We start from the raw sequence: 23,451 nt of genomic DNA on the forward strand, positions 1-23,451 counted from the left end.
TGTGTTACAGCAGTGGATGTTCCTGTGCTGGCTCTGGCGCACTCTCTCTCAACTAAAATTGGGCGCTGCATGGCAGACAAACAAAAATCTAAATCTCGCCCATTAAAGGGTCATAAATCACAGCACAGCTTACTCAGATTGCAAGTTTGTGTTTTAAGCAGCTGGACCATTAGAGAGGCAGCCATGGAAACCTTCCTTAAACTGTAATTTGCAGTCAGGCTGAACAATTTGATGCCCACTGGTTCATACTGTTTGTCCTTGGATGCTAGTCTTGAGGTTCAAGTGCAATTTAACAGCACTTCCAAACTCTGGAGAGTTCAGATTCGTGTGACCTACATGGCTGACATTCGACTGACGCTTTTTAGTCTCTATATCTGTGTTCCTGGAACAATTGTAGAGGAAACAGTTCCTGAATACTTAATTATGCTCCATCAAGAGCATAGGATTGCTTTCTAAGCCAACCTCAAGATTTAACCAAAAGTCTCACTAGGTTTCTGTGAACCTTTAAGTTCTTGATCAAGTTCTGGCAGACTTTCAAAAGGAAAAAAAACTAAGGTCGAGGGAGACTTGCGGAAACCCAGGCAGACATTAGGAAATGGAAAACTGTCTAGAACTGTACACTACATTCAGTTGCCTTTGGTCTATTAGAGAAATGCCTGAAAAATATAATTTTCAGTATCCCTGTTCTGTTTCCCCCCCCCCCCCCCAATGACTGTAAAAGAGGGGAAGAGGTATCTTTGGTAGTTCTCCAACCATTCCAATTACTTAATGCTTCTTAAAATGAAGTATTGATGATGTTTTTCACTTTACATAAAGAGGAATTGAGGCAACTTTATCTCTGCCAACATTCTGATGATGGGATGACCTATTTTGACTATTAGGTATAACAAGTGGGAACTGCTACAGTATATCGCCAACCTACAAATAGAGTCCTCATGATAAGGGCTCCATACAAAACAGGCCCTGAGTTAGAAAGAGCTGCTACCTTCTGCTTGAGGAGAAGAACACACTGATGTCTAATCAAAGATATGCTATAATCCTGGATTTCTCCATTTGTTCTCTATGGGTAGTTCTCGTAGAAAACACCAAAACATAGCATTCAATGTTCCTTCTCTAGAAAATGAGATGAGTCATTTCAGTATTTTTTTATCTATATGACCTCAACATTTCAACATGACCCCTGGAATTGAAAACACAAACAGATGCAAACACAGAGGGGCTGTTCACACAATAGTTAATGTGTTTTCTGAAAGCAGTCAGGGTGGCTTGTTAACCATGTAGTGTAGATTATTGTTCTTTAACAAGCCACCTTGAGAACTCATGAGTTGTTGTTGGGTTGTTCAGGATGGTTAACAAGCTACCCAACACGATAACCTACCCTGTGGAAAATGTGCTGGGTTCAGACAACACAACAACCCATGGTTCAATGAACAACCTACACTCAACCACTAAGTTTAGGATATTATGTTGTGTGAAAAGCCCCAAAGAGTCTTCCAAGTATGTACAAACCATTATATTATTTTTGGATAGTCATATTTTGCTTACAAACTGATAGGCATGTGACTAGCCAAGTTTGCTATTAGAGGAAATAATTTTATCTCTCTGCATCGAGACATTAGTATCATTTTATAGAGTAATTCTAAACTGGAAATTCTCAGAATGGTAGACATAGATAACTTGCCCACACATTCTCCAAGGATCAAATTATTCAATGCTTCCGTTATGCCACAAGATTAACACCCTTTATTTAGATTTTTCATTTAGTCTTATGCCACTGGGAGAGATTACAACTTTTTGCATGCAATCTAACAAAACCAATCAAATAAAAGCCCCATAAACATATAAAATACTACATGTAACAAATTAAAGTATATCCTAGACCAGCTTGGCCATCAAAAGCCAACCCAAAGAAGAAAGACTTAAGCTACTTTAGAAAAATAGGGCTGCATCACACATTTTGGAAATTGGCAAATATACACCAATATATTTTGTGCAGCCATGATGCACCCTATAATGTGTGAGAGCCAGATGTCATTCTCTGTTCACCCTGAGTTTCTCCTCCTCCTATGAGTACACAGGCTTAGAAAAAAAAATAGTGGGTCTCCCAAATGTTATGCAGGAACGTAAGTATACAGGCATAAAAACAGCCATGCTGGATCAGACCAAGGGTCCATCTAATCTAGCACCCTGTTCCCACAGTGGCCAACCAGCTGTCGGCCAGGGACCAACAAAGCATGACACGATGCAACAGCAATCTCCCACCCATGTTCCCCAGCAACTAGTGTATACAGGGTTACTGCCTCTGACACTGGAAGCTCTACTTAGCCATCAGGACTAGTAGCTATTGATAGCCTTATTCTCCAGGAATTTATCCAACCCCCTTTTAAAACCATCCAACTTGGTAGACATCACCACATCTTGTGGTAGTGAATTCCATAGTTTAACTATGCACTGTGTGAAGAAGTACGTCCTTTTATCTGTCCTGAATCTCCCAGCAATCATCTCCATGGGATGACCCCGAATTCTAGTATTATAGGAGAGGGAGAAAAATTCTCCACACTATGCCTAATTCTGTACACCTCTATCATGTCTCCCCCTAGCCTCCTATTTTCCAAGCTGTTGTAACCTTTCTTTATAGGGGAGATGCTCCAGTCCCTTCATCGTTTTAGTCACCCTTTTCTGCACTTAATCTAGCTCTACAACATCTTCTTTTAGGTGTGGTGACCAGAATTGTACATAGTATTCTAAGTGTGGTCGCACCATAGATTTGTATAAAGGTAGTATGATGCTGGCCGTTTTATTCTCAATTCCTTTTTAATAATTCCTAACATGGAGCTTGCCTTCTTGACAACAGCCATACACTGGGTTGACATTTTCATTGAGCTGTTCAACACAACCCCAAGATCTCTTTCTTGTTTGGTCACCGCCAGCTTAGATCCCATCAGGTTATACTTAAAGTTGGGCTTTTTTTTGTCCCAATGTGCATCACTTTACATTTGCTTACATTGAACTGCATCTGCCATTTGGATGCCCACCCTCCCAGCTTGGAGAGATCCTTTTGGAGCTCCACACGATCCCCTTTTGTTTTAACCACCTTAAATAATTTGGTGTCATTGGCAAAGTTGGCCACTTCACTGCTTACTCCCAATTCCAGATCATTTATGAACAAATAAAAATGTATCTTCTCCTTTGTCTAATACGTGGAATGGATTATAGTCTGATCCTATGCATGTGCATTCAGAAGTTTTCCTAGATTTACTTTGCTTCCAACTGGAGCCAGGCAGGTGCAAAGTAGTGGCTCAGGCAAATGGACATACACTACAAATTAAGGAACAGGAGCCTATGAGCATCTGCCCACCCCTGGAATTTGTGATTAGAGAACAAGAACCAAACACACACATCCTTTCATTCCTGCTTCCCCCCTCCCCCAAGGGTTCTTTTTCAGTAGTCTAGCTGGGGTGGAAAGCTTTTTGATTGTTGCTATTGGTTTCGATGATTGGGAGTCAATCACCCAGAGATCTACCAGTACAGCCATATCTACCTAATGTCCACCCCTGGAGTAAGATGGATGCAATTACTGCTTAATTTTTAAAAAGAAGTGCAGCTGAAGCTTATAGGTCACTTGCCCTGGAATCCTGCTCCTAAATCCTAAAAAATGTGGGGACGAGCTGATTACTCCAGGGTGGATAACTGGTGGCCCTCCAGATGTTTGAGCCAACAATGCCCATCAACCCTCCCCACTGTTTATGTTACTGGAGATGGGAGTTGTAAGTCAAAACAAATGGAGGGCCAGAACTTGCCCACACCAGAATTACTGGTGGAGGGACTCTTGCATATGCTTAAGGCATTTCATTTATTATTAATACCCCACATTAAATAAAAAACAGAATCTGGGCTAAGTACCGGCAAAATCTAAACTTTACATGGGTCAGCATGTTTTGGCCTACAATTCCCATGATCCCTCACCATTGGTGATGCTGGCTAAGATTGATGGGAGTTATAAGCCAAAACATCTGGAGGACCAGAAGTTGCCCACCCCCAATCTAAACCCTGGTTGTGACATTGCAACCTTCCCCAGCATGGACATGTCCCGACATGCTGACTGGGGATGGTGGGAGTTGTAGTCCTGCCATCTGGAGGGCACCACACTGGGGAAGGCTGTGTGATGCTGAGAGAAACAGCGGCTGAGGCAGCCTCGGAGGACCACTCACCTTGCCGCAGCCTGGTGGCCCCCAGAGAATGAGGGAGGGGATTTCGTGGGCTTCCAGCAGGGACCGCAGGAGCGTCTGCTCGCCCACCACTTGATCCTGCCCCATGAAATCGGCCAGGTGGTTTGGCCGCAGCTTATCCGCCAACGGCTTCCCTTCCAGCTTCTGGGCCAGGTTCTCCCCACTCAGCTCAGGCACCGAGGCATTCGCTCCTGTTGCGAGAGTCCCCCTGTCCAGCTGCTTCTCTTCCCCGTTTCCCCGGCTTGGAGATGCAGCAGGGCCCGAAGGCGTTGTCGCCGCCTTCTCCCCTCCGGAGTTTCTCCCCTTGTGGAACAAGGAGAACACCGGTGCTGGATTGAGGCTACTACTCCCCGGCTCCTCTTCTCTGTGACTTCCCTCGGGAAACCTGGCGAGGCGCATTTTCTTATTGCAAGGTTGTTGTTGTTGTTGCGGCGGCGACGGGCCCATCCCCGTGGCCTCCGGGCTGCCACGACTCTCCCCACGCTCTGTGGCTAGATCGTCTGTCTCCTCGCCCTCTTGCAGCTGCAAACATCTATCCAGATGTAAGTTGATGCTAGCGGCTGGGAGCTCCAGCAGGCAAACCGGGCAGCTCACTCGAGCTTCTTCCTGAGATCTAGCGCCTTCCATTTCCTGGCCGAAGAAAGAAAAGAGGGGAGCAACCCCACTGAATCAACACCGATCAGCTGCTTCTGCCTGCACCTTCCCTCTCGGGGAGGGATCTGCTTTGGGAAAGGCACCCTGGAAAGATTTAAAATGATAATAATAGGATAAGAAAGATTTCAGCAGCAGCCCAAACCTGCTAGACACATGCCCTGGCGGGAAAAGAAGGGAAATCCGGGCCCCCTCCGGCAGGCGTTTGCAAGCGTGCAGACTTTCGGGAGTTGTAGTTCCGCGTTTTCCCAAACGCCCTGCCGTGTGAGGAGCCCAGGATTGAGGGTGGGGGTCCCAGAAAACACCCTCGCCGCCAACATTTCACGGATGGAAATACGAACGCTCGTGTGCGCTTTTAACACCCAGCCTGTTTTCATTCCTTTCCCCAACGATCGCTGTCGGGGGTGCGGGATGTGCGCAGTGTGCGATCCGCCTGGCAGAAAGGTCTCTGCTGCTGCTGCTGCTGCTGCTGCTGTGTTAACCAGACTAACAGTGCAACACGGCTGTATGTTTACTCAGAAGTAAGCCCCGTTAAGTTTAGTGGGACTTCCAGATAAGGATGTGTGTAGCAGGGGTGGGCAACTTGCGGCCGTCCAGATATTTTTTGCCTATAATTCCCATCAGCCCTTGCCCCAGCATAGGCAGTGGTGAGGAATAATGAGAGTTTTCATCCCAAACATCTGGAGGGCCACAGGTTACCCACTCTTGATTTATAGAATTGCACCCTTAAGCCACATTATGGTATGTTAGTGGAGACTGGTGGCTCCGATTTCAGTGGGGCTATGAATGCATTCTGGGTTTCAGTCAGAACCAGCTAGAATTCTAAAGAAGCTCTCCAAGGTGCTGAACACTAACCCCAAAATAGATTCAAAAACTTAGCTCCTTTAGAGTTCTGGCTGGTTCTGACTGAAACCCAGAATGGATTCACAGCCCCACCAAAATTAGAGCCACCAACCAAAATGCAGTAAAGTCCAAGCTTTCGAATTATCCAGAAATGGGAGGGGACGGGATTAAGCTGGGTATGATGACATTGCCCCAAAGCACGGGTGGGCAGCTTGTGGCCCTCCAGATCTTGACTGAATGCAAGTCCCATCACCTTATCTGCATAGCCAATGGTGAGGGGAATTGTAGCCAGAGGAACCCAAAGTCTGCACTTTGTAACCTACATGTGTTGTGAAGCAGACCATAATGCTTTACTTATTTTTAAAATGTATGGATGGTATAGTTAAACTATCACACAATGGATCTTGTTGTGCACTTGCTATGGAATCGTGAATACTTAACGCGTTCAGCAACATTAATTTCTATGCATGTTTAGACAGAAAAAAATGTCCTGCAGCTCCCAGCATTCCCCAACCAGCATTGTTGGCTGGGAAATGATGGGAGTTGTAGGACTTTTTTCTGTCTAAACATGGGATTGTGCCCTAAGGCAGTTAGGAGAGACCAGGAGAAGGAAAGTGCACTGGCATTTTGTACTCATGCTCATGCGTTGAAATGCATGTGCCCTGCAGTGGTGGTGTCCAAACTTTTCCCTGCCAGGACATACCCAAGACCCATTTTTAGCTGTGGCTTAACATCAAGGTCCCATTTTTGATTCCTGTCTATGGCCTTAGCTAGACCTAAGGTTTATCCTGGGATCATCCTGGGGTCATCCCTGTTCATGTAAATAACACACAGGGGATCCCGGGAGCAGGCAGGGACAACCCCTGGATGGTCCCGGGATAAACCTTAGGTCTAGCTAAGGCCTATGCCTTCTTAGTTCCGCCTTTGTGTTTTCTTCCACACACCATTTTTCTCTTCCCTGTCTCCTTTTTACACACAAACAACCTCACCCCCAAACTAAGGGTTCTTCTAGATGAAGCTTCTATTGTACAATCGCCATGCCACAATCATGGGATCTTATGGGTCTGTGCGTGTCCAGAGGACATTTATTTCCACTTGTACTTCTCCCGTGTTTTCCCATCTCTTCTTGCATCTTTTTTTTTCTTACCGTAGAAAATCTGTTAAGGAGGGAAAGACGAAATAACAGCATAATGCCTTTTTGATTAGTAACGCTAGAAGCCATCTGTCTGGAAGCACCTTAAAAAAGGAATTGGTAGTGACAGTTGTTGAGGCACTCCTTGTAATAGGAGCTTACTTATTGATGGGATGAGAGTGCCATTGAACTTAATGGGATTAAATGTAAACACATGGAGGATTTCACTGCATGTGTCCTGATAATGAAGCAGTGTGATTAATGACATGATATGCAAGTTACTTAAAAGGAATTGAATGTGAATCTATCTTATGGCTGATTCCCTTCTCCAGTTTATTTATTTAGTCTTAATTACTCACCATTGGGCAACTGCTTGGAAACTTCCATGATATTTTGGTTTCATGAGGTATTATGCCAAGTTATTCAGATGTAATCCTAGGTTACTCGGTAGTGGTATCTTCTTGCTTCCTTCACCCTTAACAGCTAACATGTTACTTCAGTGAGGTTGTAGCAGGTCACAGATCAGGTGTGAGAGCTAGTGTGGTGCAGTGGTTAGAACAGTCTTCCCCTACCTGGCACCTTCCAGATGTGTTGGGCTAAAATTCTCATCATCCTCAACCAGTGGCCCCCATTGGGCATGTTGGTTGATGGGGATTGTAGTCCAACACATCTGAAGCTTGCCAGATTGGGCAAGTCTAGGTTATAGTATTGTCTTAGGACTGAGGAGATCCGGGTTCAAATGCACACTCAACCATGAAGCTTACTGGGTGACCTTGAGCCAGTCACTATCTCTTAACCTAATTTACCTCACACGGGGTGTGTTTGTGTGTGTGATCCTGTATGCTGCTGTCTTGAGGTCCTTGGAGAAAAGGTGGCATATAAATGCAATAATTAGAATAATGATTATCACTATGATCCTCAAAATTAAGACACTTCTTGCATACACAGAAAAAGGGGTTTCAGAGTTAGTGAATTATCATGCAAATTGCTTAAGGCAGGACTTTGGAAACCCCATTTCTCACCAGTGTACTGTACCCCCCTCCTTTTAGATGTGTGGCTCTTTGTTTGCAGTCTACCCCCACAAAGATCAGTATAGGGAGACCCATAGGAAGGTGCTTCATTATTACCAACTAGCTGTGCTATTTCTTCACATATATTTCTATTCTGAAAAGGAATAACTCCACATTATCTCAGGAAACCCAGGACCTCTGGTTTTCAAGGATTTGGCAGATCTGAAAGCTTTTGTAAGCACTATCCTCCTTAGACAATTAAGGCTCAAGCACAAAAGCAGCAGTGGTCAAAAATAATAAAATAAAATGCAGTTGAGCATAGTTTTGTAACTTTGTGTGATGTGGTGACCTAAAAATGCACAACCCGATCTCTGTCTACTATATTACTAATTCACGGCTTTTCTGGGTAACTGAATTCACCCTTTTATCAACATTTCTATGTGTTTCCTTTTTTTTTCCAGACAACAAACAGGAGAAATCGGAAGTCATGCCTATTCAATGATTTGTGGAACCATGATGAATAAGCATTTAGTAGAATACCATTCCAAATTCTATAAGCTTAACCGGCTGGATGAAATGAATACACGGTATTACAACAGCAGGGAGGACAGAATGGCTTTCTTCAATAACTTGGAATCAGTGACAGTTTTCACAAGTGATGAAGAGGTATGTGATGGTTATGTAGTGGTTTCATTCTTCTCTCTCTCTCTCCAAACACACATATATAAACACACTCAACACATACCATATCCATACATGCACACAGTTGTTGAGTTGCTGCGATGCCACAAAAGAATGTTTACAAACATTCTAACTGCTGCAGGCGATGGATTTGTCATGGTACTTCTGAAACCCGTTGTAGGTCATTTATTTTATTTTGAAAATTTATAATCTGCTTTTCAATCAAATTATTCTCAAGCTGGTTTACAACAGGATGTAATAATACTGTACACAACTGTCTACCCCAAAAATACAAATACACACACACTCAAACACACACCTGTAGTCCTCAGTCTGAAAGGTGGGGCCAGGGCATGTTTTTCTTTGGTTCTGCAAAGGCAGGGATGGGTGAGGATTTTGTTCAGTTCATTTTCTTTTTATAAGAACGTACCCAAATTCACAAATTTCCTCATAAACAGGATGGAAAGAACTTGAGATTTAAATGTATACGAATGTGGGAGAAAGCGAAACTGACTGGTTCATTCATCCATGCAGAGGCTGTTGAGTGCTTAGTTCTTAAAAGTCTGGGTTTGCACCCCTCTGTATTCTACCTTGTTTGTGGGGCTGAATTGGGGCTGCCGTCTCTTCTTTTCTTCTGACAGGCTCCTCTTTTTTATCAGCTATATGCAAGCAGAATTATTTTTAAACAAGCAATGTGTGGAAGTGGAAGAAGACAATAGAATAGGAAGGACAAGAGACCTCTTCCAGAAAATTAGAAACATCGGAGGTAAATTCCAGGCAAAAATGGGTATGATAAAAAACAAAGATGGCAAGGACTTAACAGAAACAGAAAAGATCAAGAAAAGGTGGCAAGAATATACAGAAGATCTGTATAGGAAGGATAATAATATCGGGGATAGCTCAGATGGTGTGGTCAGTGAGTTAGAGCCAGACATCCTGAAGAGTGAGGTTGAATGGGCCTTAAGAAGCATTGCTAATAACAAGGCAGCAGGAGACGACAGTATCCCAGCTGAACTGTTTAAAATATTGCAAGATGATGCTGTCAAGGTGATGCATGCCATATGCCAGCAAATTTGGAAAACACAAGAATGGCCATCAGACTGGAAAAAATCAACTTATATCCCCATACCAAAAAAGGGAAACATTAAAGAATGTTCAAACTATCAGACAGTGGCACTTATTTCACATGCCAGCAAGGTAATGCTCAAGATCCTGCAAGGTAGACTCCAGCAATTCATGGAGCGAGAATTGCCAGATGTACAAGCTGGGTTTAGAAAAGGCAGAGGAACTAGAGACCAAATTGCCAATATCCGCTGGATAATGGAGAAAGCCAGGGAGTTCCAGAAAAACATCTATTTCTGTTTTATTGACTATTCTAAAGCCTTTGACTGTGTGGATCATAACAAACTGTGGCAAGTTCTTGGTGGTATGGGGATACCAAGTCATCTTGTCTGCCTCCTGAGGAATCTGTATAACGAACAAGTAGCAACGGTAAGAACAGACCACGGAACAACGGACTGGTTTAAGATTGGGAAAGGAGTACGGCAGGTATGTATACTCTCACCTTATCTATTCAACTTGTATGCAGAACACATCATGCGACGTGCTGGGCTTGACGAATCCAAGGCTGGAGTTAAAATTGCAGGAAGAAACATTAACTATCTCAGATATGCATATGACACCACTTTGATGGCTGAAAGTGAGGAGGAGCTGAGGAGCCTTATGACAAAGGTGAAAGAAGAAAGTGCAAAAGCCGGGCTGCAGTTAAACCTCAAAAAAACCAAGTTTATGGCAACTAGCTTGATTGATAACTGGCAAATAGAGGGAGAAAACGTGGAGGCAGTGACAGACTTTGTATTTCTGGGCGCAAAGATTACTGCAGACGCTGACTGCAGCCAGGAAATCAGAAGACGTTTGCTTCTTGGGAGGAGAGCAATGACAAATCTTGATAAAATAGTTAAGAGCAGAGACACCACACTGACAACAAAGGTCCGCATAGTTAAAGCAATGGTATTCCCCGTAGTAACCTATGGCTGCGAGAGCTGGACCATAAGGAAAGCTGAGCAAAGGAAGATAGATGCTTTTGAACTGTGGTGTTGGAGGAAAATCCTGAGAGTGCCTTGGACTGCCAGAAGATCAAACCAGTCCATACTCCAGGAAATAAAGCCAGATTGCTCACTTGAGGGAATGGTATTAAAGGCAAAACTGAAGTACTTTGGCCACATAATGAGAAGACAGGATACCCTGGAGAAGAGGCTGATGCTAGGGAAAGTGGAAGGCAAAAGGAAGAGGGGCCGACCAAGGGCAAGATGGATGGATGATATTCTGGAGGTGACAGACTTGACCTTGGGGAAGCTGGGGGTGGCGACAGCTGACAGAAAGCTCTGGCGTGGGCTGGTCCATGAAGTCACGAAGAGTCGGAAACGACTGAACGAATAAACAACAATAAATAAACATCTTCTCCCTCTGGGAATAACTGTACTTATTGAATTAGGCTGCTGTAGCTGGGTGAGAATTTAGTTTGGGTTTTTGTTGTTTGTTTAGTTTTTTTGTTTGTTTGTTTTAGAAGAGTTTAATAACATTTGCTAATTTCTTCATAAATAGGATGGAGAGGGATTTTTAAAAAACTGAATATGGAAGGAAGTGAAACTGTCAGATTAATCAATTCCTATTTCTTGGCAGTTGAAGCCGGGTTTGCTCTCTGGCAGGGAGGGAAAATCAAGCTCCCTCCAGCTGTTTCTTCTCAGGCCAATGAACAAGACCCTTGCTGTGATGTTCTTTCTGGGAAACTGTGTGTGCAGTCTCCAAATGGCCCTCGGTCTCCTGTCTGATGGGTGGGGGCAGAGAGGGCGTCCCTTCTGTTCTGCTCCCTTAGTTGTTGTGAGGGAAGTCGAAGGTTGATATTTCTAGGGGGAAAGCCTTCACAGGGCTCTGACATAGAGTGGGCTTGTTTGCAGGTAGTTTGGGTGGCAAGGAAGCCCAAAGTGTATGGGAGCCAAGGAGACAAGAAGAAGATAGGGAAAGTAACCAGGAATCTGGCAGGGCTCTTTGCTACTGCAGTAACAGTGGCGAAGAGTGCTTGTTTACCCAGACTTGATTCAAACCAATTCCCTGGACTCTAGAAAATTCTCATAAGAACATAAATAGAACCATGCTGGATCAGACCAAGGATGCATCTAGTCCAACTTTCTGTTCACACAGTGGCCAACCAGCTGTTGACAGGACACAAGCAGAATATAAGTGCAAGAGTACCCTCCTGCCCATGTTCCCCAGGAGCTGGTGTACATAGGCACACTGCCTCTGATACTGGAGGTAGCATATAGACATCAGGACTAGTAGCCAGTGATAGCATTTTCCTCCAGGAATTTGTCTAACCCCCTTTTAATGCCTGTTAGAGTTTGCAGAAGAGTGAATCAAAAGGTGATATGGGCATCTTGGGATATCATACAACATGTGGTTTGCTTCTGTCCTTTAATATAGAGATGGCCACATGACTATGACCATTTTTAAACCAGTGTGTATACGTCTCCTGTATTTCAGTGTTTAAAACTGGGGAGCCCATCTAATTATCCCAAATTGGGTTTGCAATCATGCCAGATTCACAATTACAAAGCCAAAAGCATCCATCCCAAACATATTCATCAGAGTGCCATTCGTTTTGGTCCTCCATAGGTCAACAGAACTGGAGATGACTGAGCAGGGGGCATTGCTAGGCATTTAAAAGACTCAGGGGCTAGACCCACAAGTCACAGATCTGCATCCATATGCCAATTTAAGTCTACATATGCAAATTTAGAAATAATTTCTAGGAATCATTTAACTTCCACAGAAGCTAAAGACAGCTGATTAATTTCTCATTTAAATAATCTCAAATAAAATAAATTCAGTTAATTTGCACTCTGACTCAGGTCAATCCAAACCAATGGAAAAAGTTTTCTCCCCCTAAGTTTAATCTATTTTTTTATGTTTATTTACCACACTTATTTTGTGCCTTTCCCCGTTTTGCAAGGAACCCAAGGTGGCTTACATGAACTTCCTCTCCATTTTATCCTCACAGCAACCCTGTGAGGTAGGTTGGGCTGAGAGTCTGTGACTGGCCCAAAGTCACCCAGTGAGCTTCCATGCCAAGTGGGGACTAGAACCCAGATCTCCCGAGTCCCAGTCCAACACTCTAACTACTACACAACACTGGTTCTCCTGCCATGCAGGGGAAGATTATATGTGTGTGTGGGGGGGGGGGGCAGCATTTGGAAAGCTGCAATCCCCCTTGAAACTTCCCACGGCATGGCAATTGAGCTCAGGGGGGTAATCTTCCATTGGCACCAACAGACACTCAGGACTCTTGGAATAGATCCAGGGCCCTGGGAAATAGATTTAGGACTGGAGCCCCACAGCAGGAACTGGGCAAATCCGTCTGCATAAATCTGGTGTTAAGGTGGTGCAGTCTAAGCTGCTGACATGATGTGTATTTTGTACACATTGGACTGTTTTAAATGGCAAAAGAAGTTCTCCCAAAAAAACATACACAACTGCTTCAAACTCAACTAGTTGCTAAGGATAGCTCTAAGAACTTTCCCCCCCCTCGTTCACGGAACAGCTGCATAATTTTTCTCTAGGTGGCGCTCTCCTCCAGGTTGAACACGCTACAAAACATTCAATCTCCCCTTACATTACAAGGGATCAGGCAGGAGCAGCGTATGGTGAATGTAACCGTAAGACTGTGAAGCTAATTAGTTAGACGTCCTCAAATTTCTTCATATTCCGGTCAGAAAGGACTTGAGATTTATTCGAATGCAGAAAAAAATGAAACCGAGAGATTCGCCCATCCGTAGATACGGGATGAAAGGCGAAGAGACGCATTGATACCTACACCTTGAAAAGTGGCTTGGGAATATGCATTTTAAAGGGAAAGTTTAAAACTGTCTTTACTGGGCCCTGTAAAAATGGTTTGGGCGTAACATAAACTATCATACTGCTGTTCTACAAATGTTAGAAGATGTTATTTCTTTGCCCTACGATTGGGTGTTGCTCTGTGACAGGTGGCATCTATTATGTAACAGGGGAATCGTGCTCTCCGTCTCTGCTTGGTTTTACAGGCAACCATTCCATGGTAATATGTATTTCTACATTTTTTAAAAAAACAGATCAGATGAAATCTATGAAAATTAATCCAAGGCCTGCCACATGGTCTAGAAGCAGCAAATGATGTTCAGAGCTGCTCTTTCCTCCAGTCAGAACCATATGCCAGGTTTTGACATTGCCCTACTTGCAATACTAGAAGCTGAGCTAAGGATGTAAATCAGGAGTGGGGAACCGTTTTTGGCCCAAGGGCCAAATTAATGCTGAAGAAGCATGTCAGAGGCCCTTTCTACACCTAAGGAAAATGGAGGGATCGTCCCTGCCTGCTCCTCGGATCCCCTGTGTGTCATTTGGATGCACAGAGATGATCTCAGGACGATCCTGGGGGGGAAAGGCAGGTGTAGAAACAGACAGAGACTACATGGCAAAAATTGGGGTTGGGGGCATGCACCCCCAACATGCTTGTCCAGGGTCAGATAACCCACATTTACACATACACATATATCCCCACAACCCTCCATTCACTCGCCTAAATACACACACATTTATTCCTACACCATTCACTCACATATAACACAAGCTTGCCCGGTCTTAAGATCTTCTGGAGAGGCCCTCCTTTTGGTACCACTGTCTTTGGAGGCGCATTTGGTGACAACATGAAAGAGGGCCTTCTTGGTGGCTGCTCTCTGTGAAACTCCCTGCCAAGGGAGGATAGGTTTGCTTCCACTTTGCTGTCCTTCCCCTAGCAGTGAAAGACTGCTTGCTTCACTCAAGCAGGCCTTTGGTGTGTAAGTGGGTCTGTTGAGCTGGATGACGTTTTTAATACTTTTTACTACGTTTGCTTATTATTGTTTTTATCAAGTTTTATTACTGATTGTAATCTGGCTTGAGTGTAATTTTAAGTAGAAAGGCAGGGACATTTCCATGGATTCCATGATGTTTTATTCTACTCTGCTTGGGTGGAGGTTGCTTTTGTCATTCCAGGACGTGCGCTTAATAAAGGAACAAATACAAGGTGAATTTCCCTTTGAACTTTCATAGGAGAGACTTATAGCATCAAAAACATGAAGGGAACTGAGAATAACATAAGAACATAGGAAGAGTCATGTTGGATTAGACCAAGGGTCCATCTAGTCCTTAGCTCAACCCTCAGTATCTCCAGTTTAAAAGATCTCCAGTAACAAGGCTGTGATAAACCTTTGCGTGAGACCTTGGAATGCTAATTAGAGCTCATTTCTAGTTGGCGGGACAAGATCAGTGCTGTCTTCAGCATCCTGTTCCAGTTTTAACTGGAAATTCTATTCAATAACACAAGAGAAGTTAGAAACCCAAACAGCTATATTGATATTGGCCAAGTCCGAATACTCAAACCACCCTTCCCAACCTGGTGCTCTCCTGATGTTTTGGACAACAGCTCTTATCATCCCCAGACTACATGCAGGCGGGGGGTGATGGGTATTGCAGTCCAACAGATCTGGAGACCGTCGTGGGGGTTGTGTAAACTGTCGACTTCCCATTGTGATATTGGAGTGATATTGTCCGTCCCCATCGATCTCTTTCTTTTCCGTCTTTTCCACCTCTTAATCATTCAGGAGACTGAAAAGAAGTTAGCAGATGAGTTGAAGCAGGAATTATTTACTGCCAAGGTTGATGCTCACAGGCCAGGCCCATTTGAGAACGTCAGCGTTAATTATCTCCCCAGCGGTGCTCAGTACATCGTATCTGTGGGCTCAGCACCTGTTTTGTGCTTGTCACTGGGCCATCACGTTGCTTGCCTTATAGGCATAAGAGAGCAGCTTCATGGCTGTGATAGAATTGCTTTCATCCGGCAGCATAGCTGGGTCTTCTGTAGCTGGGTAGTGCTGGCTGAACCGAGTGAAGGCCGCTGAATGTGTGCCGCCAAATTACTTCTAGCAATACCAAGAAACCAAAGACAATCCTCAGATATCCCCCAAATGAGTTCCCTGTGGAGAGGAAAAGCTGTCTGGATTGCTGGTAACTTCTGCTTCTTAGCCTCATTCCTCTGGCACCTATTCTGGACTATACTACTATGCTGCAGAAGTAAGAAAAAGACTGAAACATCGAAAGATACAAAGGTAGTACAAACATTTTTTAAAAGGGCAGATGCATTTCATGTAATCGGACTTACTGGTTGATTCAGAGTCAAATGTTGACTGAAAGCTGGCAAGGGTAGGGATAATGGGAGTCGTAGTCTGAAAGGCTCTGAGTTTTGGAAGGCTGTGGACATTCTCTGTGTACATTCCATACATTTTCCTAATCATGCATGTTCTTTCAGACTTGTGTCATTTTAAAAAACCAAGAAAAGTGATTTCTTTTTAAGAAAAAAGGACCAAAAAGAGGATGGCAAGGTGACCCTCTAGTGACCTCTGCTGGGAGAAGCAAAGTTAGTAGCTATCAAAGTGTCACTTCTCCGACTATCAACTTAAACCACTACCTGGTTCATTCCTCACTTGGCATTCATGTTAATATCTACTCTACAGCATGCTCTCCATTGAACGATATTTAAAACCGGAAGTCTTCATCTCCACAGGCAGACGTCCATTATTTTCCCCATTGGTAGCTGCATCACCACGTTTGCCCCTTCCTTTCTGAAGGACTTTAGGGACAGCTTCCCGATAGCATTAATCCATACTGGACTACAGCAAAGCATCAAATGGCTTTAGACATTAATATATTCATTTTGATCCCGTCGGGAAGGACTGGAAGCTAACTTTGGTATGCATGTGTTGCAATATTAGCAGTATGAGTGAAGTAGAATTTATATCTTGCTGGACATTACCAGGCTGGTCACCATGCATGAAGCTAGAGTATCACTTCAAGTGGTTTTTATCTTGTACACGACCTTGAGAAGGTCCTCACCCTTAAAAGCAGCCTAGAAATAATTTTACATAGAGTAGTGTGGCAGAGGCAGTAACCAGCACACACCCAAAAACGCTCTGAGCATTTATGCACAAGGCTTTTATTGCAAGCTCATGATAGTTCACTCACAGAAATTTGCAGATTCCTTACATAACACTGTCAGAATGCCAGAATGTCTCCCACATTTTTTGAGCTTTATTCCACTTTTTAAAAGTTTGGAGATAAAGCAATGAGTGAAATGATGGTGCTGTGCTATAATTCAGACACTAGATGGTGCTTTATAATGAAACAGATAGAACATTGCCAGGAAAGGAAGTTTTTCAATTCAATTCAAATCAGTGTAAAGGAACCCATCGTAATCCCGCTAAGAAACTGGAAACAGAAAGCCTCAATAAGGATGTGAGATTTCACCTCCTGTCATGAACCTCTTTATCTAACCTTCCCCCACCTCACAGACACAGGCACACTTAATAAACAAAGATCCACCCATCAGCTTGAGCCCAAATCAGACTCCTCAATGAATGGGCTTTTAAAATAAAATGCCTGGACAGATTGGGGTAATAATAATAATAATAATAATAATAATAATAATAATAATAATCCTAAATCACATATACGCTGTAAGTCTGAGTTGTTCATGATTGATCACCAGCAAAGAGATCTTGGGGTTGTCTTGGATAGCTCGATGTAAAGTCGATCCGGTGTGCATGGAATAAAAGGCAAATTCCTTGTTGGAGATCATTAGGAAAAGAATTGAAAATGAAATTGCCAATATCATAATGCCTTTATAGAAAGGTAAGAGGGGTGGGGGACATGATAGAAGGTGTATAAAACCATTCATGGGTTGGAGGAAGTCAGTAGGGAGAAATCTCTCTCTCTCTCTCTCTCTCTCTCTCTCTCTCTCTCTCTCATATATTACTGGAACCTAAAGTCATCCAACGGGGCTGATTGGTAGGATATTCAGGACAGATAAAGGAAGTACTTGTTCACATGCCACATAGTCAAAATATGGAATTCTGTACAACGAGATGTAGTAATTATTGCTGGTTTGGATGGTTTTAAAAGTGGATTTATGGAGCATCAGCCTATCAGTACTGAGCAGTCAGGAGGAGGCCAGTAGTTCTTTCTGAATGCCTATTGGAGACCATGTGACCTTGCCCTCTCCAATAGGCCTACAGTAAGAACTCCTGGGCTCCTGCAAGTGCTAGGAGTGTTTTTTAAAAATAAAAAATAGAAAGAAGTCAGTTCAACAACTGCCTACATATAAAAAGGTATGTGGAAAACTTGTCCCCCATCTCCAAGGAGAAATTATCACCTCTTCCAGCCCCTTTCGCCAGAGTTTCCCCCTAACCCCAATGAAATGCTGAAAATGGGATGATCGAAATTTTTGGCACAGCATATGGTGCCTCTTTGAGAGGCTAATGTGTGAAGAAAAGAGAATGCCTGTTACTTTAAATTTTCTCTACAACTCCTCTGTGCTGTAGCACAGAATTGTAGCACAGAAGAGTTGATTGATTGTCTGCGTGCCTTCCCCTACCTGGTGCCTTGTATGGGTCACACAAGGAGGGGGAAGTAAAAGATCATAAACCTTGGTTCTGTCTACCTCTAATTTAGAGGCATTTACTTTTTTGATGGCATCTCTACAACCATAGAGTCAAATGTGCTAGAGAGATATCAAAGAAAGGAAGGCAAGTGCAATGGCCCACATCGTGAAAGCGAGATAAGGCATCCATTTTTATTCTGTGCACTGCTACTGCTGGCTATAAGGAGGCTGGTTATGCAGGTCTACACATATGTGCTTGCCAATCAAGAAGAAGGCGTGTTCCTTGCATCGCTTGAGGCTTGGCATTCGTTTCCTGTTACATGCCATGCGTGCTATGTTTTAGCCACTTGTCTGCTGAAGAAAAAGAAGATGTAAGAATTTGTTAATTAGTCCCACCAGATCTGGATGTTTGTATATGTTCACTTGATAACTTCATTACTTTCCTTTTTCTCTTCACACTGAAATATTGCTTCGTATCTGGTTACAGCTAATGACCTTGAAGGGAATCCTGGCTCCATAAGCTGTAATCTTCACTAGCCTTCCCTATCCTGGTACTCTCCAGTTATGTTGGACTGAACAACTCTCATCATTCCATGCTGGTTGGGAATGATGGGAGTTGTGTAGTCCCACACAGCTGGAGGGTACCAGGATAAGGAAGACTGGTCTACAGACATAAAAGATAACACAACATTCAGCAGCTCTGCCAAGGATTCTGTAATATTTTATATTGGTTTTGTGTTCTGCACGCTGCAGTATTTTTAATTATTTATTTATATGTCAAGGAGTCACCTTTCAGCCCAAATAGGGCTCGCAAGGTAACTGACAGTTAAAATGTGCAACAATTTTTTAAAAAAATTAAAAACTGAGAACTGTAAAGAAAATTCAAAACTTAGAAAGCAATTGAAAATATTTAAAATGGCACGAAAGGTAGAAATTGAGAGATTTTCAAACACTGTCTCTGACTCATGTCAAGCATAGCAGAAGAAGGGCTTTTAATCAGAAGGTTTCAAACTATTGAAGGTGGTCATTCTGTGGCTAGAAAAAGTAGGGTTTTTGAGTTGGATACATTTACAAAAGAGAATGGGTGACTACAGGTGACCATTTGCCAAACTGTAACTTGCTATGGTGGGCATGCTATCATGTGAAGAGCCAGTCATTTGTAGCTTCCTTGGATTTATCAGGTGCAGATGTGAGGTAAAATTCTCACACCATGGACAGATGATACATCAACACTCCACATATTTGTATGCCTCATTACACTAAATTACCCTTTGGTAAAAGGTCAATAACACTCACCCAGGCAATGATGTAACAGAAATATCTCCAACTCTCGTTTGAAACAAAGTTTTCTTAATGACCAATTCTAGAACTAGGGATGGGCAAATGAGCAATGTTTGAGATCACCCGAATTCTCCGAGCATTGTCTTATGCTCATCTCGTATCCAGTTCCCATTCGCATTTGCAGTTGCTGTTCACTCTGTGTGAATGAGAAAGTTGGGCAAACTGAGAAGCAATTAAATGGGGAATTCGCACAAATTTCCCTAAATTCACGCAAGTTTCCCAATTTGTGCAATGTTCCTCCATCGTCTAAAATGGGATTGATTCATTCCATGGGGAAAATTTGTGCATATTTCCAAATTGGTGCAAATTGAACTGGGAATTTGGAACGAGTCAAACACAAGCACATATTTGGCAACTTACGGATATTTTTGGCAGGTACATGCTTGTGCTCACATTCACATTTAGTGTTTTGAATGGGTCATACTCACATGATTTACAAGCGAAAACAAAAGTCTTGTACATCCATATCTGGAACTGCAAATCCATACTAGTTAGAAAATGTATAATTGTCCACCTACATTTATTACAACCAACTATAATAAGTAATCTGAGACTCTTACTAAAGGGAGGGAAAAGCTCTGTAAGTAAAGTTTTCAGGAGGAAGCTGAGCCAGAACTCTTGGCCAAGATCATAAGAAACTATGGCCCTGTTCAGAAGACACCTTAAGCCACGGTGGTTAACCATGGTGGTTTAAGGTGTCTTCTGAACAGGGCCTATGTTTACAGCACAATCCAATGCAGGTTTACTCAGTGAGGATTGCTCCCAGGTAGGTGTTCATAGCATGGAAGCCATAGAATACTAGATGGCCACTGACATGTCACTAAAAAAAGAAGAAATGCATCCCCAACTAAGAGGGCAACAGAGGACATCAATTGGCATATATGCATATGCTAATTGACATGTATGGATGCAAATTTAGAAATAATTACTTATATTTCAATAGAAATTCATTCTCAACTCTTTTTTTATTTATTTACCACAAAACAAACAAAACAAGGAGAAAAACCAGATACATAAGGAAAAGGAAAAAGAAATGATATACACTGAACGGTTTAAAACACAACACAAACATCTACTAAAATAAACACAGTTACATAAGGCTATATTTCAATAGAAATTCAATAGATCTCACTATAGCAGGGAAGACTGTAATGAGGTAAAACAAAAACCCTATCTCCCAGGGTAGGGTCCAAATCTGGATAGGGTTTCCCTGAGTAAGGAAAAAGAAGAAGGAGCAACTGCTAGCTACATCTTCCAAGGAATGTTTCATTTGACCCTTAGGATGGCAGACTTACTAGAGCAGTGGGTCCTTTGCCATATCTTTTCTGGTGCGATATTGCTTTGTTTATTTAAAGCAAAGAGCAAACAACACATCACATTCTCTATTAGCCATACTCTCATTGACTTTGGAACACTCTAGCAGTGAAAGGAGCCCTTAAAACAGACTTAGCTCTTGTTTACACCCACTTTAAGCCCCTCTTATAACGCCAAGAAAATCAAAGGGCTTTTATATACAGTATCGGAGAAGACCTGCTGTCTGTATTCATTTAATGAGTTACTATGATTTCATTCATCATTCATATTTTATTACAGTGATTCTGAATGTCATCTTACTGTATTACATGCCCATGATCAGCTTTCCTCTGAAAAAGATATGTGGGCTGGGTGTTAACCATCAGTATGGGTTTCATCTTCCACATAATGTGTAGCTTAAGTGACAAAACACTGAAAACATTTGAGCAGCAATACACTAATATTTATTCTGCTCTGAAGTGGATGTTTTAAAATAACTGTTGTTGGGGTTTTCTTTTCTTTTTATCTTTTATTCTCAAACATCTTCCCATCAAGTTTCCATCAGTGCAGCATATTAAAGAGCTGATTACATTAAAAAAAAAAGCTTCATTGCTGTGGATTCAGTGTTTTGAAAGTTAGCAATACAGTAAGTGATCTATCTAGATTCTTTAGCTTGGTAGAAACTAAATCCAAAGATATTGAATCCATAGCCATGAATGTTTTTTATTGTTTTCTACACAGAAAACTCCTTTGTATATTTAATACATTTGAATTGGCTTTGTAGAGTCCCTGGTGCATTGCGTATGGCTGGATCTAAAACCACTGAAACAAATGGTGAAATTGTAGCTCCCGTAGGATGTACAATAATCCTGTTTACAATCCAGAAGGTGAGCAGGAAAGCATGGTCTCCAGAAAGGCTCGCAAACTCCTGAACCTGCATACTTGCTGGAAAAAATGTACATTTTTAAAATGTGGTAGACACCCAAAATCCTCCTCCTCATTGACGGTTACAATGTCACTTCAGTAACTTGGAAAGATCTGGGGTTGCCCTGGTATTTCTCACACCAGTGTTACAAGCCACCGTATGTTACTGGGGACATGGGAAGGAACAATATGAACAGATAGACCCCCCACATGTGGTCACTGCTTCCATACTTAGGCTGGAACTAGACACTGAAAATGGCATTTCCATGTCAAGTTCTCCCCCTCTCCTTGTAACATTTTGCTCTGCACACGTGATACATGTCGGCGCCCTTGCTGCTGCATTGGCGCATTTGTTTGAGTGGGCTGGCACTAGGCAGAGCGAAGGTTGGCAAAGTGTTGGAGGACAGAGCTGTCTTTTCCAGGCAACCTCCCTTGCTAGCCTGCTGCCCCATGGTGTGGTGAAGGACACCACCCCACTGCCCGTCTTGAAGTGAGATTCAATTGCCAGTCCAGTCGACTATCTCTGGAATGGGAGAGACATCTTGCCCTTGGCAACAAAAGGCCTTTGGCTGGCCCAGGGTAAGTTGTTGTTGTTGTTGTTGTTGTTGTTATTATTATTATTATTATTATTATTATTATTATTTATATAGCACCATCAATGTACATGGTGCTGTACAGAGTAAAACAGTAAATAGCAAGACCCTGCCGCATAGGCTTACATTCTAATAAAATCATAATAAAACAATAAGGAGGGGAAGAGAATGCAAACAGGCACAGGGTAGGGTAAACAGGCACTGGGTAGGGTAAAACTAACAGTATAAAGTCAGAACAAAATCAGGTTTTAAAAGCTTTAGGAAAAAGAAAAGTTTTTAGCTGAGCTTTAAAAGCTGTGGTTGAACTTGTAGTTCTCAAATGTTCTGGAAGAGCGTTCCAGGCATAAGGGGCAGCAGAAGAAAATGGACGAAGCCGAGCAAGGGAAGTAGAGACCCTTGGGCAGGCGAGAAACATGGCATCAGAGGAGCGAAGAGCATGAGCGGGGCAATAGTGTGAGATGAGAGAGGAGAGATAGGAAGGAGCTAGACAGTGAAAAGCTTTGTAGGTCAACAGGAGAAGTTTATATTGGATTCTGAAATGAATTGGAAGCTAATGAAGAGATTTCAGAAGTGGAGTTACATGGTCAGAGCGGCGAGCCAAGAAGATGATCTTAGCAGCAGAGTGGTGAACAGAAACCAATGGACTGATGTGAGAAGAAGGAAGGCCAGTGAGAAGAAGGTTGCAGTAGTCCAACCGAGAGATAACCAATGCATGAACAAGAGTCTTGGCAGAAGAGACAGACAAAAATTATCGAATCTTGGCAATATTATACAGGAAAAAACGACAGGATTTAGCTACTGTCTCAATATGAGGAATAAAGGAGAGCAAGGAATCAAATATAAAGCCAAGACTACGAGCTTCCTTGACTGGACTAAGTGTAACATCATTGACAGTAAGAGAGAATGAGAGATGAGGAGAAGGTTTAGGAGGAAAAACAAGCAATTCAGTCTTTGCAATATTAAGTCTGCATAAACATTGTGGGAAAAGGCAAGAGAACTTGACAGCGCCATGTCTATTTCGGCGCCAATTGAGGTGATCTGAAATCTATTGCAGGAAAGGGATTTGACACCACTTGGGTAATACATGAATCCCGATTTATGTTGTTGAATTAAAGATATGCAAAATGAAATGTATACAGCTGAGACCAAATGTTTATGTGTTGAGCCAGGAGTTTTGACCCTGAAAAAACCCTGAAGCAAGAGAAACATCTGGTGTTTCCAGATGGACAATGTCAATCCAAAGACATTGTGC

General features: G+C 42.7%; 2 protein-coding genes across 3 annotated transcripts in view; one reads left to right on the forward strand and one right to left on the reverse strand.

The window, feature by feature from the left end:
- The window catches only part of WRNIP1 (WRN helicase interacting protein 1), a 41,254-nt gene extending 36,264 nt beyond the window's left edge, over window positions 1–4,990 (reverse strand). The window contains exon 1 of one of the 2 annotated variants that reach the window (XM_063130286.1): window positions 4,212–4,986. In XM_063130286.1, the coding sequence (XP_062986356.1) occupies window positions 4,212–4,856 (645 nt within the window). In that variant the 5' untranslated portion in view covers window positions 4,857–4,986. Of the gene's footprint in view, window positions 1–4,211 lie in introns of both variants that reach the window. The other variant, XM_063130287.1, reaches the window with a different exon arrangement.
- Window positions 1–23,451, forward strand: part of MYLK4 (myosin light chain kinase family member 4) — a 102,595-nt gene that overhangs the window by 11,815 nt on the left and 67,329 nt on the right. Inside the window, exon 2 of the mRNA XM_063130285.1 lies at window positions 8,327–8,531. Within this exon, the coding sequence (XP_062986355.1) occupies window positions 8,327–8,531 (205 nt within the window). The remainder of the gene's footprint in view (window positions 1–8,326; window positions 8,532–23,451) is intronic.

Source organism: Elgaria multicarinata, chromosome 7 (genome assembly GCF_023053635.1).
Source record: "Elgaria multicarinata webbii isolate HBS135686 ecotype San Diego chromosome 7, rElgMul1.1.pri, whole genome shotgun sequence".
Taxonomy (NCBI): Eukaryota; Metazoa; Chordata; class Lepidosauria; order Squamata; family Anguidae; genus Elgaria; species Elgaria multicarinata.